At 36.2% G+C, this 18,650-nt stretch overlaps 1 protein-coding gene across 1 annotated transcript; it reads left to right on the top strand.

Annotated features, from left to right (window-relative positions):
- Window positions 1-14,719: 14,719 nt before the first annotated feature.
- Window positions 14,720-18,055, top strand: nhlh2 (nescient helix loop helix 2). The gene is made up of 2 exons (XM_073846234.1): window positions 14,720-15,130; window positions 16,062-18,055. Exon 2 carries the CDS (start codon window positions 16,113-16,115, stop codon window positions 16,479-16,481), a length of 369 nt encoding a protein of 122 aa, XP_073702335.1. The 5' UTR covers window positions 14,720-15,130; window positions 16,062-16,112; the 3' UTR covers window positions 16,482-18,055.
- Window positions 18,056-18,650: the final 595 nt, after the last annotated feature.

The following is an 18,650-nucleotide window of genomic DNA, read 5'->3' as shown; positions in this document are numbered from 1 at the left end:
AAATATTGTCAGATGGACGGATAGACAGACAGACAGATAAGCAGAAAGAAAGAAAGAAATATTGTCAGATGGACGGATAGACAGACAGACAGATAAGCAGAAAGAAAGAAAGATAGAAAGAAAGAAAGAAATATTGTCAGATGGATGGATAGACAGACAGACAGATAAGCAGAAAGATAGATAGAAAGAAAGAAAGAAAGAAAGAAAGAAAGAAAGAAAGAAAGAAATATTGTCAGATGGACGGATAGACAGACAGACAGATAAGCAGAAAGAAAGAAAGGAATATTGTCAGATGGACGGATAGACAGACAGACAGATAAGCAGAAAGAAAGAAAGAAATATTGTCAGATGGACGGATAGACAGACAGACAGATAAGCAGAAAGAAAGAAAGAAAGATTCGCATGCCATACGAACGAAATTATTCAAAATAAATATCCCTATCAGAATTTGGAAAAAGATTTTCGATAGTGTCATACTGCCTATTGCCCTGTATGGAAGCGAGATCTGGGGCCCAGCGAGTAACTACAGCCATAAAGATTGGCACAAACACCCTTTAGAAGTTCTGCATGTGGAGTTCTGCAGAAGTATCCTTCATGTCCACAGAAACACACCTAATAACGCCTGCAGAGCTGAGCTAGGCCGTCTTCCCCTAAATCTAATCATTAAAGGAACCGTATGTAAGAAATTTATGTCAGTTAATCATAAAATGGCCCTGACATGTCACTAGACATTAAGAAATCATGTTCATTTCAAATACTTATATCACTGACAACAGTGGTCCGTCCAGGATATTGTCATTTAAAAGTGAGAGTTGCAGCCCTCAACTGATGTTATTGTTGTCATTTTGTGTTTTGGTCTGAGGCGCCACCCTCCAGCTATCTACCAATCACGAAGTCAGTAGAGTTTACAGATAGACAGACAGATAAGTAGAAAGAAAGAAAGATAGATAGATAGATAGATAGATAGATAGATAGATAGATAGATAGATAGATAGATAGATAGATAGATAGATAGATAGATAGATAGATAGATAGATAGATAGATAGATAGATAGATAGTCAGAAAGAAAGAAAGAAATATTGTCAGATGGACAGATAGACAGACAGATAAGTAGAAAGAAAGATAGATAGATAGATAGATAGATAGATAGATAGATAGATAGATAGATAGATAGATAGATAGATAGATAGATAGATAGATAGATAGATAGATAGATAGATAGATAGATAGTCAGAAAGAAAGAAAGAAATATTGTCAGATGGACAGATAGACAGACAGATAAGTAGAAAGAAAGATAGATAGATAGATAGATAGATAGATAGATAGATAGATAGATAGATAGATAGATAGATAGATAGATAGATAGATAGATAGATAGATAGATAGATAGATAGATAGATAGATAGATAGATAGTCAGAAAGAAAGAAAGAAATATTGTCAGATGGACAGATAGACAGACAGATAAGTAGAAAGAAAGATAGATAGATAGATAGATAGATAGATAGATAGATAGATAGATAGATAGATAGATAGATAGATAGATAGATAGATAGATAGATAGATAGATAGATAGATAGATAGATAGATAGATAGACAGATAAGTAGAAAGAAAGAAAGAAAGAAAGAAAGAAATATTGTCAGATGGACAGATAGACAGACAGATAAGTAGAAAGAAAGAAAGAAAGATAGATAGATAGATAGATAGATAGATAGATAGATAGATAGATAGATAGATAGATAGATAGATAGATAGATAGATAGATAGATAAAAAAGAAAGACAGACAGACAGATAAGTAGAAAGAAAGAAAGAAAGAAAGAAAGAAAGAAAGAAAGAAAGAAATATTGTCAGATGGACGGATAGACAGACAGACAGATAAGCAGAAAGAAAGATAGATAGAAAGAAATATTGTCAGATGGACGGATAGACAGACAGACAGACAGACAGACAGATAAGCAGAAAGAAAGAAAGAAAGAAATATTGTCAGATGGACGGATAGACAGACAGATAAGCAGAAAGAAAGAAAGAAAGAAAGAAAGAAAGAAAGAAAGAAAGAAAGAAAGAAAGAAATATTGTCAGATGGACGGATAGACAGACAGACAGACAGACAGACAGATAAGTAGAAAGAAAGAAAGAAAGAAAGAAAGAAAGAAAGAAAGAAATATTGTCAGATGGACGGATAGACAGACAGACAGACAGACAGACAGATAAGCAGAAAGAAAGAAAGAAAGAAATATTGTCAGATGGACGGATAGACAGACAGATAAGCAGAAAGAAAGAAAGAAAGAAAGAAAGAAAGAAAGAAAGAAAGAAAGAAAGAAAGAAAGAAAGAAATATTGTCAGATGGACGGATAGACAGACAGACAGATAAGCAGAAAGAAAGATAGATAGATAGAAAGAAATATTGTCAGATGGATGGATAGACAGACAGACAGATAAGCAGAAAGAAAGAAAGAAAGAAATATTGTCAGATGGATGGATAGACAGACAGACATATAAGCTTAAAGAAAGAAAGAAATATTGTCAGATGGACGGATAGACAGACAGACAGATAAGCAGAAAGAAAGAAAGATAGAAAGAAAGAAAGAAAGAAAGAAAGAAAGAAAGAAAGAAAGAAAGAAAGAAAGAAATATTGTCAGATGGACGGATAGACAGACAGACAGATAAGCTTAAAGAAAGAAAGAAATATTGTCAGATGGACGGATAGACAGACAGACAGATAAGCAGAAAGAAAGAAAGATAGAAAGAAAGAAAGAAAGAAAGAAAGAAAGAAAGAAAGAAAGAAAGAAAGAAAGAAAGAAAGATAGATAGAAAGAAATATTGTCAGATGGACGGATAGACAGACAGACAGATAAGCAGAAAGAAAGAAAGAAATATTGTCAGATGGACGGATAGACAGACAGATAAGCAGAAAGAAAGATAGAAAGAAAGAAAGAAAGAAAGAAAGAAAGAAAGAAAGAAAGAAAGAAATATTGTCAGATGGACGGATAGACAGACAGACAGATAAGCAGAAAGAAAGATAGATAGATAGATAGATAGATAGAAAGAAATATTGTCAGATGGATGGATAGACAGACAGACAGATAAGCAGAAAGAAAGAAAGATAGATAGAAAGAAATATTGTCAGATGGATGGACAGACAGACAGACAGATAAGCAGAAAGAAAGAAAGATAGAAAGATAGAAAGAAAGAAAGAAAGAAAGAAAGAAAGAAAGAAAGAAAGAAAGAAAGAAAGAAAGAAATATTGTCAGATGGATGGATAGACAGACAGACATATAAGCAGAAAGATAGATAGAAAGAAAGAAAGAAAGAAAGAAATATTGTCAGATGGACGGATAGACAGACAGACAGATAAGCAGAAAGAAAGAAAGAAATATTGTCAGATGGACGGATAGACAGACAGACAGATAAGCAGAAAGAAAGAAAGATAGAAAGAAAGAAAGAAAGAAATATTGTCAGATGGATGGATAGACAGACAGACAGATAAGCAGAAAGAAAGAAAGAAAGAAAGAAAGAAAGAAAGAAAGAAAGAAATATTGTCAGATGGACGGATAGACAGACAGACAGATAAGCAGAAAGAAAGAAAGAAATATTGTCAGATGGACGGATAGACAGACAGACAGATAAGCAGAAAGAAAGAAAGATAGAAAGAAAGAAAGAAATATTGTCAGATGGATGGATAGACAGACAGACAGATAAGCAGAAAGATAGATAGAAAGAAAGAAAGAAAGAAAGAAAGAAAGAAAGAAAGAAAGAAAGAAAGAAAGAAATATTGTCAGATGGACGGATAGACAGACAGACAGATAAGCAGAAAGAAAGAAAGGAATATTGTCAGATGGACGGATAGACAGACAGACAGATAAGCAGAAAGAAAGAAAGAAATATTGTCAGATGGACGGATAGACAGACAGACAGATAAGCAGAAAGAAAGAAAGAAAGATTCGCATGCCATACGAACGAAATTATTCAAAATAAATATCCCTATCAGAATTTGGACAAAGATTTTCGATAGTGTCATACTGCCTATTGCCCTGTATGGAAGCGAGATCTGGGGCCCAGCGAGTAACTACAGCCATAAAGATTGGCACAAACACCCTTTAGAAGTTCTGCATGTGGAGTTCTGCAGAAGTATCCTTCATGTCCACAGAAACACACCTAATAACGCCTGCAGAGCTGAGCTAGGCCGTCTTCCCCTAAATCTAATCATTAAAGGAACCGTATGTAAGAAATTTATGTCAGTTAATCATAAAATGGCCCTGACATGTCACTAGACATTAAGAAATCATGTTCATTTCAAATACTTATATCACTGACAACAGTGGTCCGTCCAGGATATTGTCATTTAAAAGTGAGAGTTGCAGCCCTCAACTGATGTTATTGTTGTCATTTTGTGTTTTGGTCTGAGGCGCCACCCTCCAGCTATCTACCAATCACGAAGTCAGTAGAGTTTTGTGAGACGGGTTGCCAGCTCTGTCTGCTCTAGTTACAGCTACGAACGGTGTCGGATAAAACATGTATAACGTTACAAACCTAAAAGACCTCGTTATGAATCCGAAATACGTTGTGACAAAGTCCGAAATAAAACAAGGATTGGTATAGGAGATGCCTTTGAAAGATGGAGACGGCTGAAAACGGAGGAGAATTTGAAGATTGACGCCAACGTTGCTGATTTTCTCCTGGACAAGTAAGATTCATCTATGTTTGGCTAACTTTGCTTCCGTACACAGTGGATTTTCCACGGTCGGCAGTACTAAATGCGTTCATAAAAAGCTTTATATCGCACCACTAGCAGGGTTTATGTTCCGACTGAACTGTGGTATTACAGTACATCTTTGCGAAATATTTGGCTAATCGCCAACTGTAAATTTTTGCGATACATAATTACTTCGCAAAACATCTCTTGTGAAGCATAAACATAATTAACAGAAGAAAAACAAATTACTGTGTAGGACTCGTCACTTGAAGCTCCTTGTTGCAGCCTACTCCTGCAGCTTAGCTGGCAACCTCGAGTCAGGGGGGGGAGCGGGAGGGGATACACCGTTCTACAGTATTTTGAAAGTGATTGCAGTACCAGTTTTGGCCACAATCCTACATACGGTTCCTTTAAAAAAAAGAGTTCTAAAGTTTTGGATCCACTTAAACTCTAGTTCTGAAGATTCTCTTCATTTTAAAGCACTAAAAACACAAAAAATGTGTGCTCAAAAAAGTCGTCTTTGTGTAATGGTGTCCAATCTGACTAACAAAGCACTCAATATCACCAAACTTGAGAAACATGGAAGAATAAAAGAAATTCTAAATGAAGAAAAGGAGACATACATACAATATTGGAAAGAACAGACCAAAGACCAAAGTCGTCTCCAATGTTATCTGAAACTCAACAGAGAGTACAGTCTAGCTGAATATCTGGTCTCAGTCAGGAATATAACACACAGACATTTACTGACCAAATACAGACTGAGTGACCACCAGCTAGCCATAGAAAGAGGACGACATAAAAAGACGTGGTTACCTAAAGAAGAGCGAATCTGTAATGAATGTAGATCAGGAGCAGTTGAGACAGAGGAACACTTTCTCCTCCACTGTGACAAATACACATCCCTAAGAGACTCACTGTACAGTCAAATACAGCAGATTATTCCTGAGTTCCAGTCACTCCATGAAAATAACAAATTAAAAATACTACTCTGTGAAGGACCTACTTCCTCTTTGGTAGCACAACATATTTACAAATGTCACAAAATAAGAAGTAAAGAGTGAACACATCTGCATTAATATAACCATTAATGTTTATATAAATATATATATATGGATGTATTTTATTTTATTTTATTTATTTATTTATTTATTTATTTTTTTATGGATGTATATTATATGTATTTTTGTTTTGATTTTATTCTGCTGTATACAATGCTTTGGCAATATGTACCCAAGTATGTCATGCCAATAAAGCAATTTGAATTGAAATTGAATTGAATTGAAAGAAAGAAATATTGTCAGATGGACGGATAGACAGACAGACAGACAGATAAGCAGAAAGAAAGAAAGAAAGAAAGAAAATTTGTCAGATGGACGGATAGACAGATAAGCAGAAAGAAAGATAGATAGAAAGATAGATAGAAAGAAAGAAAGAAAGAAAGAAAGAAAGAAAGAAAGAAATATTGTCAGATGGACGGATAGACAGACAGACAGATAAGCAGAAAGAAAGATAGATAGAAAGAAAGAAAGAAAGAAAGAAAGATAAAAAGAAAGAAAGAAAGAAAGAAAGAAAGAAAGAAAGAAAAAAAGAAAGAAAGAAAGAAAGAAAAAGAAAGAAATATTGTCAGATGGACGGATAGACAGACAGACAGATAAGCAGAAAGAAAGATAGATAGAAAGAAATATTGTCAGATGGACGGATAGACAGACAGACAGATAAGCAGAAAGAAAGATAGATAGATAGATAGAAAGAAAGAAAGAAAGAAAGAAAGAAAGAAAGAAAGAAAGAAAGAAAGAAAGAAAGAAAGAAAGAAAGAAAGAAAGAAAGAAAGAAAGAAAGAAAGAAAGAAAGAAAGAAAGAAAAAGTAAGTCAGTCACACTGGCAGCTGCTATTACAGCTCTCCTCAGGCAAGGCACCAGTTCCTCATATCCATGTGTCCATTCCACTCCCATCATCCACAAACACACATGGCCGCACACACATGACAGAGACGAGACATGATGTGAATGCAGAGGGAAAACTAACAGAGTCTCATGGACAAAGAAGATGAGGTCGAGTCCACATCAAACACTCAACAATAACACAGGTATTGAGGCACAGACACATCAGTACAGGTTTATGTATGGGCCTGCAAGAATCTGTCACTCTGCCTTAAAATAACACGGATCTGTCCTTGCGTCGCCTTTCACTCTGTCTGTTAGTTTCTCACTATGACCACTGTAGTTGTTTTTTCCCTCAGTTCACTTTTTGCAAGCCTGTATTCTCTCTCTCTTGCCTAGTCACCGTGACACCACATCCGATCGATAGGATGCAGTCATATTTCAAACTCAAGGAAGAATATTACAGTCGATGGCGACCAGCTCGCCTGGCCAGAGTTTGTGCTTGTCTGTAGATTGAATATGAGTACAGTGCAGCCTTTTAGTAAATATATTACTGGTGAAAAGTTTGGGGTTGGTTGTTTATTAAAATATTTAATATTTTAATTAGATCAAAAAATAGTTATAAGAGTAATCTTTGAAATATTGCAATTTAAAATAAATGTTTTCTATTTTAATATATTTTAAAATGTAATTTATTCCTGTGACGGTAAAGCTGAATTTCTAGTCTTTACGATCACTTGCTGAATAAAAGAGTTGTTATTATTATTAATATAATTATATTAATGTATTTGCAAAAAGATATCTTACTGACCCCAACATTTTTAATTGAAATTTTTTTTTTAATGTTTTTATTTATTTATTTATTTATTTTATTAATAGGAAGAATGGAAAAGATCTTGTGGGTAGAGCTTTCAATTAAGAGATCAATCTTGATCATCCAGCAACAACTAAGACAAAACACTGTCTTTATATAGGGTTGAAAAAGTGATCCTCAGTAATTAATCTCATAAATTAGGTCTTGATGGGACATTAAAATATCCCCTCCAGTACTGTCTGTCTCTAAACACCCTAATGACAAAGCAACAACTAAAAATGCAAGTCTAACATCTTTCATTTTCATTCTACACTCTCTTTAGTGAATATAATATCAAACAAATGTGTATAGCAGAAGCATAATATCTGACTTTATGATATAATAGTATGACACATTTTATCAGACACATTTTTTAAATGCTTTCGTCAGTTTCCCATCATACCCTCTAGCAGCTTTGAAGCTAATAAATTATTCAATTGAATAATTTGCATTTAATAGAAAATAATTTGCATTTGCAAAACCACCATAAGGGTTAGAAATTTAGAGTTGCAAAAGTGGCTTTACTCCTTTATATTAAAACATAATTTATAGCTACTGAAAGTTTAAGGAAATCTGATACTGCCTGTGCATATGGTTCTCCAGCACTGTCCATGGTGCTGATTTTTCACATTTCTCATAATCTTATAGGCCTGTAATAGCAACGAAATACTTTAATTTGATCACACACACTTTTTAAACAAATAAAATGTTCAAAAACAGGGCTAAAATAACACAGAGAAAAAGACAAGGCTTGTTAGAGAAAAACAGATGGGTTTTAAATTCAACAAAGGACCCAAGGGAACAAACTCTGGGTGCAGATATGACCCACACACCTTTAGTGTACATGTGCTGATGTGGGTAAGTCTGTATATGTACAGAAGCAAAGCTGTATTTTTTGTTTTTTGGAAACCATAGATAATAGCTTTCTTTTCATGTGCACACACACACACAAAGCAGAATTAAATGAAAGTATTTGGGGGTTCCATTCTGCCACATTATAGCAGATGGTGTCCAGTTCAAGCCAGGCTGGTACAGTCCCTGGAGACAAAGTGGGAGGGAAAAAGAGAGAGACAGAGAAAAGCAAAAAGGGAGAAAGATGTTGGGTACTCTCTTAACTCCCTCTTTGTCTCAGTTATTTACACCTCAAAGATTGTTCTTGGGGGGAAAAGGACTGACCAATTGGTTCTTCCCGCCCAGGAGTGCAGCCACACATCCAGCACGGTTCTTGGATGCATCATGAAAGCCAAAGTTAGGTTGTTTTTTATTATTTCTGGGCTTGTCAAACTCTTCAATCGCCTCTGTGCAGGTGCAACGATGGACCTTTCCAATCATATCCATGCATCTACACCCAGATTTGCCTCCAGGATCTCTCACAGGTGCAACATTGGCCCCCAGCCGGCCTGGCACCCCTACCCTCCTGCTCATCAGCACCACTACCAAAACACACACACACACACATAAACCCTCTGCCCCCCTTCTCGAAGGTCCAGCTGATCCCCACCTGATCCCAATTCATGGGGGAGGAGGAGGTGTTCTGATCTGAGCTCACCCCGGAGAGGTGAGAAAGAAGAAAATATATGCCATCGCTCATCTTTCTCGTCTCTCCGTCTCGTACAAGGATAGTAACTCTTTGTGCTCCTGTCAGATTAACGCCAACAATAACCCTTAAAACCACGTTAGATGGTGTCCTTGAGAATCCTATGCATGCTTGTGCATGAACGTAACATTGTGCATCTGTGTGCACCAGTGTTATTGTCTGTAAAGGGCAGTATGTCCAAGCAGGGCTGAGCTCAGGTGTCCTGTGCTGATGAGCTGCAGCTGGCTCTCATTGGGGCTGTAATGGGTGCTATCCAGTGCCTGGGTCAGTCACGCAGCTGAGTTTAGACTACCCTCGGTATAGCAATCCATGTTCAAACTCATTCAGCCTCCTACAAGTACAGAAGTTATGTACTAATCCTAATGAGATGAGCCATTAAATGATTTTCAAAATTAAACTATCCATTTAAATTAATTTGTCCTCCATGACAAGTTATTGAGATCACTGCAATTCTATAAACAAGCATGTAAGCATTTGCTTAATTAGGTGTAGTATTCCCATCGAATGCCAAAATATAGGAAAAAAATCCCACATTATACAACAGTTAGCTCCAGTTCTAAAATGTGATTGTGATTTTCAAAGCAATGCCACGGAAGAACCATTTTGTGTATCTCAAAGAAACCTTTCAGTGAACAGTTCTCAAGAGAAAAGTGTGAAGAACATTTTAAAAATCTGAATAACCTTCTTCCACTATAAAGAAGCTTAAATAGAATAGAAAGGTTCCATGGACGTGAAAGGTTCTTCATGGCTTCGCAAAGACTTGCCACCTTTTGTTACTGTTGCTATAGAGGGCCATATTGGCGATACTCAGATGTAAACAGCATGGATTGCACACTTAATGCACTACTGAATACATTCTTCTGCTAATTCTAAACCGCTGAGAAACGTGTGGAAGCTGCTAAATCATATAGAGAAAAACTTAGTAAGCAGGAAAGGGAGTAATATTTTGACAAACTAAAGTTAATAGGTGGTAAAAATACCTACAAGCATTAATTAAGATATCAGCGTAATATTTCACCTACCTGACTGAAAATGATAAGAACAAATGTTGTCAAGATTCTTACCCTGGAAATCCTGGTTCAGTTTGGCCAACCACAAACACCTTTTGTTCCTCAGTTTTTGCACTCTTCTCCTTGATTTGTTACAGCTTTTGGCAGTTTATAGTACTCTGAATGTTTTTCCCGGTCTGACCGATTAGTACAGCCTAAAACATGACAGTAATTGACCTTTTTTTTTTAGCAATAATAAGCAAAATATGCAAGTTTTGTTCGGTTCAGTGACATTGTATACATTCTGTGCCGCCAGTTGGCCAATTAATGATGCGTCATGAAAACACTCTATATTCGACAAACCATATCACTCTCATGCCACACATCATGTTCTCACGCAGAGACAAATATAGTGCAGAGCAAAGAGGAAACTGACAATGAGCCGACAAGCAAGACAGAGCAGGTTACTTTATGTATAAAACGAAGTCTCAGCTTTCAATCTTTTTTATAGAATTTCAAACGATAAATACCATTTTGTGGCTCTTGTTGTGACAGATCGCTGTAGAGTCTCATTACAAGCGGCACATGAACCGATCATCTCTTCTTCTTTACTAGTTACAGCTAAAAATAAACATGAATGAATATCACAAGGTGTCAATACACACCATTTTCAAGTTCAAGTCCACTGATGTTATGCTGCGTTCATGCCATATCGTAATTACCATAATTTTAAGATGTCAACACGTGACGTTCTCGGAATTATGCTTTTTCTATGGCAACACTATCAACGCCTAAACAGAGCCTACGTTGGTCAGGTGGTACAGCGGTCATGTGGTACAAGTCTTAGCTCTCAGAAGACTCCCAGTTAAGTTGTAATTACAAGTTCTACGAGGACGTGAACACTTTTTACAAGTTGGAATCTTGTAATTTCGGAAATTTCAATGTGGCGTGAACGCACCTTTAATCTATTCTGCTGTCTGGTTTGTTTGATGGCAGATGGTTGATAAGCATTATGATTGGTCAGATTGCCTGTCAATCAAACTCCATGTTTGATTGACAGGCAACACTAAATCAAACCCCCTCTTCTTAGTTACTGTTGATATGTCAGACAAACATTGAAACTGACAATGCGCCGACAGACAAGACATAGCAGGCTTCTTCTGATATGAAACAAGGTCTCAGCTTTAAAATGTTGGCATTTTTTTAAGAAATTCAAACAATAAATAGTTTTGTGGCTCTTCAATGTGTCGTGAAAGATCACTGTATTACCTTATTAGATCAATCGACACGTAAACCGATCATTTCTTATTTTCTTAAAGAAGGAAATAAACATGAATGAACATCAGAATGTATTTTATTTCAACCGCGGAAAGACAACAATAAACACAATTTTTCAAGTTTAAGTCCACCAAAGTTATTCTACTATTCTATCTGATTTGTATTGTTGGGCAAAATGGCAGATTCAGCGTTATGATTGGTCAGATCACCTGTCAATCAAACTCCCTGCAAAGGGTCAATTAAGAACTCTTGTTTTTAGGAGAGCAGTTGAACTGAGTGTTAAAAGAATACTTTTTTTAAGTATGCTAATATGCTATTTCAGATAAACAGTACAATATAAATTAGGAATTTTTAAACAGGCTGTCAGTCTGTGCATTGGTGATAGCTCTTTCGGAAGGTTACATCAATATGGCAATGGTGGTGACAATGGTGGTCTTTATAAGTGAGTTAAAGAATCATTCATTTAACCAATTCATTCAAAAACACTGATTCACAAAGAAACAAAGCACCTGTGTGTGTTGTTCAGAGTCACATTATGGTTAATTATGCGCTGACTTTGTTTAGTACTGTTTTTGGAGAAGCAAAAAATAACTGAGTCTAAAATGTACTGAGTCTAAAATGTACGTTACTCTATCTATCCATCTATCTATCTATCAGAACAACAGTTTATATCAGCTACTAAATTTTTTTGTTAAGTATTGTGTGTACATAAGGGAGAAATCTGGAGATGAAGCGGATGGGAAATATTTTGTATTACACATTACAAAAAAGCATTGAAAATTTGTTTTATGTGATTTAAATGAACATGCCTCACAGCTTGGCCCGGCAGAAGGTATTCTTATTGACCGCGTACTTGGACTGAATTAAGCCGTGAAATGAGCTGCAATCCATTGTTCTTCCACCATGAACAACAGAGATCAATACTTATGATCTCCACCAGCCCTTCTAAAACTAAGCACACAGGACAACATATGTTCCCTTCAGTGATGGCATAATCTGACTAATCCACATTATACAAAAACAAAGCCTGTACAAACAGATTCATACCTACACATAACACAATATTGTCCAAAACACATTTGACTCTTTCCAGTCAAAATATTCCATCCCATTGTCTTTATGCCCAGTTCTCTTCTGCCTATATGTCCTCCCCTCTATTGTTTTTTTTCTCTTTTCTCTTTCTCTGGGTCTTACTATTTTCATACCCCTCCACTGGCCCTGGGTCAGACATCCTGCCTCCATCCATCTCTCCATCCACCCATCCATCTTTCCATCCTTCCAGCAACATCAGCCAGCTGCCCCAACACACACACATAGAGTAGACCTTAATTCAGTCAGTGAGGTCCTTGCCCCCTTCCCAAAGCAATGCCCAGATCTGAACACATGCACCAGGCAAAAAAGGGCAGCAGAGGGGGGATGGGTGACTCTGGAAGCCATATGCCTCTTTCTCACATTTGACTGTGTATTTATATGTGTATGTGTGAGGAGGGGAGGGGTGTGTTGCAGGAAATAGCGGACCAGCTGACTTTGTTCACAAACAGAGGACAGAAATAAAAGGTTTTAATGGAATCTAATCATCTCATCAGCCATGATCAATAATACTTTAAAGCATGATATGGGGATGAGGATGAAGAATTCCAATGATTTCATTTTATATTAAAGATTTTTTTTCTCTCATCAAACTTGGTATTGAACTATACATTCATTTTACTGATATTACAAATGTCTTTTTGAATCACATTTGCCACTGACATGCCTGTTAGAGTGAAATACTCTTTACAGGTCTTTTATGAGAAGTTTGGCAATACTTTTAACACCCCTGTCCCTTTTATCTTTTATGGGAAATATTAAAATTCTGTCTCTCATTGAGATGAGTAAAACTCTTCAAGGCTGTTCTCTACTCATGTAATCAGACAATCTCACAACAAATCATTACTAAGTAGATTTTTTTTTACTGGAAAATAGAAGGATTTATCTTTGAAATATCATGGGTTGATGAATACTCACACAATACTTTCTTACTACAGTCTCAAGAATAAAACTTACGTTTTTTGTTTTTTGCAGTGATGACATAGAAAAATCATTTTTGGTTCCCCAAATCACCTTTATGTATCCATTTTTTTAGTGCAAATTTATTTTTAAATCTGAAGAAACTTTTTTTACTATCCACCTTATTTTTCCGTAAGAGTGGCCTGCGCCATTTGTAAATTTTATGGGTCTGACTTCTGATCTCATCCATGTCCAGATATTTTTAGATGTACAAAACAGCTTATTTTGCTGCTTGATATCGCAAATTGGTGTGTTTTACCATATTATTTTAGTGTATTATCTTAATTATCAACACACTGGTTTGTAGTGCAAACAGCTTTCACAGCACATTCACAGAAAATAGCTTACTTCTCACGTTGAAAAATAAGGTGGATCATGAGCCTTCTGGGTCCATGGATGCTTGCGGCTCCATCAGTGCTATATTGTGACTTCTGAAGAGCTTAGTTTTCGTGAAAAGTTTTGAAATTGTGTTTGTGTGTGTGTATATATATATATATATATATATATATATATATATATATATACACACACACAATTTCAAAACTTTTCACGAAAACTAAGCTCTTCAGAAGTATATATATATATATATATATATATATATATATGTGTGTGTGTGACCCTGGACCACAAAACCAGCCTTAAGTCGCTGGGGTATATTTGTATATATTTAGCCAAAAATACATTGTATGGGTCAAAATTATTGTTTTTTCTTTTATGCCAAAAATCATTAGGAACTTAAGTAAAGATCATGTTCCATGAAGATTTTTTGTAAAATTCCTTCTATAAATATATCAGAATGTAAAAAGCAACATAGATATGAATTTTTTTTCAACCATCGTTTTTAGATCAAAACTGCATTTTTATCATCACTTCTTACAGTTTCCTTTAAACTTTACACCATTTTAATTATTACAGTGAGTTTTGTTGAACATTTTCTGAAATATGTCTCTCAATTTAGGTAATAAAAAATGAAGATAGGCTTCGCGATACTCCTGTCATTCAAAACGTCATATTATAGACCCAAAAGGGATTTTCAATATCGTAATTAAACACTTAATTCAGCTAAAACGTTCAGATGAACAGCTGAAACTTTTACAAACAATTGCGCCACTTTAACACAGGCGTGCAACCCATGCGTTACTGCCAAACACTTGCACTTCCCTCAGGCGCTCCTTTCAATCTGGTCGAGAAAGAACTCGCTGAGAAGGAGAGGAAAAAAGAGGGGGTGGGACGGAGGTGTGACTGTCGTGGATAAGTGCATAAAGTGAATGATTTGTAAGAGGGAGCGAGAGAGCAAGAGAGCGAGAGAGAGAGAGAGAGAGACTTTAAAGGGAGCCAGCGGAATGTTATCTCTCAAATCATCAGAGGCACTAGGACAAGCACGCGTGGCTGTAAGGATGGCTGGAGCAATGTTGTCCTAATCCACGGGAAACAGAAAGGACAGCCTGAGACGAGACTTTCGTATCTAATCGATCTTATCTGAGGACGCGTGTCCATTGTTACCCACGCACGGGTCAGAGGGCAACACATGTACGAGCTTCTTGATATTTATATCCATTCTGTAATTCTCCTTTCGGAAATTTCATATAACAACACGAATCTACGTTGCCGGCTGCGTGGAATTAGTAGCGAGGAAAATATTACTGAGAAATGCTGTTGCTGATGCTGAAATAAATATTCAAAGAGCACAATGGACAGATGAACATGAATCACTGACTGAAAGCAGACTTGATAAAAAGGGATTTGGGGGAATAAAGTGATTCTCGTCCAATTCATTACCAACAGAGGTGAGTTTCAAATCAATTTCGTAAAATGTTGGTAATACTTTTCACTCATCTTCATGTTTTAAATTGCATTATATTGAATAGAGCAACAGTCTGTAAAACGAACAGCTCCGCAAAACAATTATATACAATGATATTGAATATTGTCATGTTTTTATGATTAAAAACATTTTAGTTTTCATCCGTTTAACATGTCACAATTTCCACTTTGGGATTTTAGGATTTCGATTCGATCTTCTGTCATTTAGGTGGTTGAACAAGTGCAAAGAACTGAAGGTTGTCACTTTGGCACCGCTTTGTTTTTTTTCTTTCAAATTTAAGACAATTAAACGTACATTTTCAGTTAATGGGTAGAATTTTAGTGGTGTTAGTTCAGTTGCATCACTCAGTAGATGTCGAAATAAAAGTAACCTGAATAGTGTAACGACGTTAATAATAAGAAATAAACAAATGAACCATTTTCTAACCTTTTTTTAATGTTGAATCCATGACTTGAGATTCACGCACCCTTGTGTCATCTGGGGCAATAGGCTTTGCATTTGCATTTGCATTTGCGACAGATGGTCAGCTATGACTTTGGTTTTGTGACAATAATTGATTTCCATTAACTTTTACATGGAACCAGTGAAGATTTATAATCAACTACTGATGGTAATGTGTGCTGAGTGAGCTAAACTGCAAAATGCACACTGACAACCGTTTACAAACATTTAGTAGAACTGCTTTTGAAGTAACAGAAACGAATAGCTGAGAGTGATACCTTCAGAATGGAGGTGAAATATAATAATTTAGTCTAGACATTCCATTCATGATATATAATCGTTCGATTTGTTATTATTCGTTGTTTTATTTTAGTTAATGCACTAAATGTATTATAATATGTACAGATTACTAATTGTATTTGAAAACAAATCCTTTGTGTCTAATTCACCAGGGAAGTTACCAATCAGTCCACTTTTGAAGCCTTCATCAAACGGATCTGAAAATGATGCTGAGCCCAGATCAGACGGATCCTGACCTCACCTGGTCACAGTCGGACACGGAATGTCTGAACGTCATGAAGGTGGAATGTGGGGCTCACGAACCCTTAGAGGCTGAGGATGGCAAGACTCGTGCACTCGTGCCAGCCGCGCTCACAAGAGAGGAGAAGAGACGGAGGAGGCGCGCCACCGCGAAATACCGTTCTGCGCATGCTACGCGCGAACGCATCAGAGTGGAAGCGTTCAACGTAGCGTTCGCTGAGCTTAGAAAGCTGCTACCAACACTTCCACCCGACAAGAAGCTTTCCAAGATAGAAATACTTCGCCTAGCTATCTGTTACATTTCTTATCTCAATCATGTTTTGGACGTTTAAACGAACTCTCGGCACATCAGATACTGAGACGTAGCATATTCCAGCAGCTCAAACAAATATAAAATAACACTTTATAATTACTTTCAGAAATAGGCTGTTTTTGTTGTCTGTCCCTACTAATTGAGCATTGAGAAATGAAATTGGAACAAAATGAAAGGATGAAGTCTTTTAGTTATTACGTAGCTATCGCAATAAGTGAAGCTTGTTGTTTTTGACACTGTAGCAAGATAGTTCATAGCTTTTCAAAAATTATTCATAAGCACATTTGTGGCAATAATTTGTTGTGGAGAGATTTCACTTGTGTTGGATCTTACATAAACGAAACAAATGTGACACTGGACTACAAAACCAGTCATAAGGGTCATTTCTGAAACTTTCCATTGATGAATGGTTTGTTAGAAAATGATAATATTTGGCCGAGATACAACTATTTGAAAATTTGGAATCTGAGGGTGCAAAAAAATCTAAAGATTGAGATCGCCTTGTACAAATGACGTTTTTAGCAATGCAAATTACTAATCAAAAATTAAGTTTTGATTTTTTTACGGTAGGAAATGTACAAAATATCTTAATGGAACAACTTAATATCCTAATGATTTTTGGGAAATAGAAAAATCGATCATTTTCACCCAGATCCATTTTTGGCTATTGCTACAAATATACCCATGCTAGGCCGATTTAACACTGGTTTTGTGGTCCAGGGTCACAGATAGCATTTATCTTGTGCAACCTTTTTTTTTTAAATTAAGCTGATTTTATAGGCTACCAACCGCCTGGATAAAATGTATAGGCTACTTTTATGTGCTGGAACAAATCGTAATCTTGTTAGCTGTTATTTATATTTTCTTGTTTATTTATTTATGAAGTAAATTAAGTTATGTGAGTGTCCTTAAGATAGCATATCTAAAGTGTTTACGTATATATGTAAATATTTAATGTTTTATTAATATTCCTATTTTAGACTGACGTCGCAGAGTTTGGGTTTACCGTTGCTTTTCACTTGCACTTTTCATTGGCAGTTTTCTTAGGAGTAGGAGGGCCTTCGCTGTGTGTGCACTACGGTTATTATAATGGTGTTGCTGTTGATATCCTGTCCTATGATAACGAGAAGCACTTCCCATCGGATAGGATCTATTGCTGTATTGTTTATTTTGTTTACAAAGTGCTCATAGATAGCGCTTTGGGTACCTGATGACTTGTGGTGGTTTAAAAGCAACTAAATTGAATTCTAATCAGTATCAGATAATTTGGCCATACATTAAAAAGCGTGTTGCCTGCCTTCCAAGTCTACAAGCTACCCATAGACGCTCTCTCTGCTGCGACCAAAAATGATCTCAAAGTAGTTTATTTTTCTTTTAGAAACTATTTATAGAGATTATTTGTTTACGTGATTCTTGTGAACCTTTTTGGAAATTTTATAGTGAACAAATTATCTCACATCTGCCTCATATCCAAAGATCACCCTGTTAATTCAGGGTTTTGTCCGTCATTTTGTAGTGGAATAGCCAGTACACTGGTTTGTATCGCAGTTTTTCATAACTATTTTAGAATAAATAGTTCAAATCTTAATTCAACGCTGATTCGTCTGTTGTAGTTTTTGTAAAAAACAAAATTAAATTAAAGATATTGTGCCAATAAGATGTTCTGTGTTCATACTACTTTCACGCATGTCATTTCAGCTGCAATGAACTAGTGAACTGTGGGCTCACATTATGAAATTCACTGTCGTGCAAACACTATTTAACTATTAAAAAAACATGAAAAAAGACCGTTTCAGGCTGTCACACAACACATGCACAGTCCGCTCTGCTCACGGCCCAAAGGCGACTTTCTCCCCAGAGAGGAGACAGGTGCTTGTCCAGACGGGCCAAGGCAACCAAATTACGACCCGTCTGCTGCGTCCCGTGGGAAAGAGCAAGAGAGCATGTGTGCGCGCGCGCGTGTGTACGTGTCCAAGTCTTGGTCATATTTCACATTAAAGATTTTTACTCAACTGATGATGTAGGGTCTACAGTCGATCTCAACTATGTTTCACTCAGTCAGTAAAGAAATGGCTAACACTCTTAAAAATTGATGGTTCCATTAAGAACCTTGAAGATCCATAGAACCTTTTAAATGCAGAAAACATTCTTTATAGTCAATTTTTAAAAATGCTCTTCAAAATTGTTA

Source organism: Garra rufa, chromosome 8, assembly GCF_049309525.1.
Source record: "Garra rufa chromosome 8, GarRuf1.0, whole genome shotgun sequence".
In the NCBI taxonomy this organism is placed as follows: domain Eukaryota; kingdom Metazoa; phylum Chordata; class Actinopteri; order Cypriniformes; family Cyprinidae; genus Garra; species Garra rufa.
This window is presented reverse-complemented; position numbering and strand designations above follow the sequence as displayed.

Coding starts and splice junctions, on each gene's coding strand:
- nhlh2 (XM_073846234.1), top strand. CDS start 16,113: ATGATGCTGAGCCCAGATCAGACGGATCCTGACCTCACCTGGTCACAG.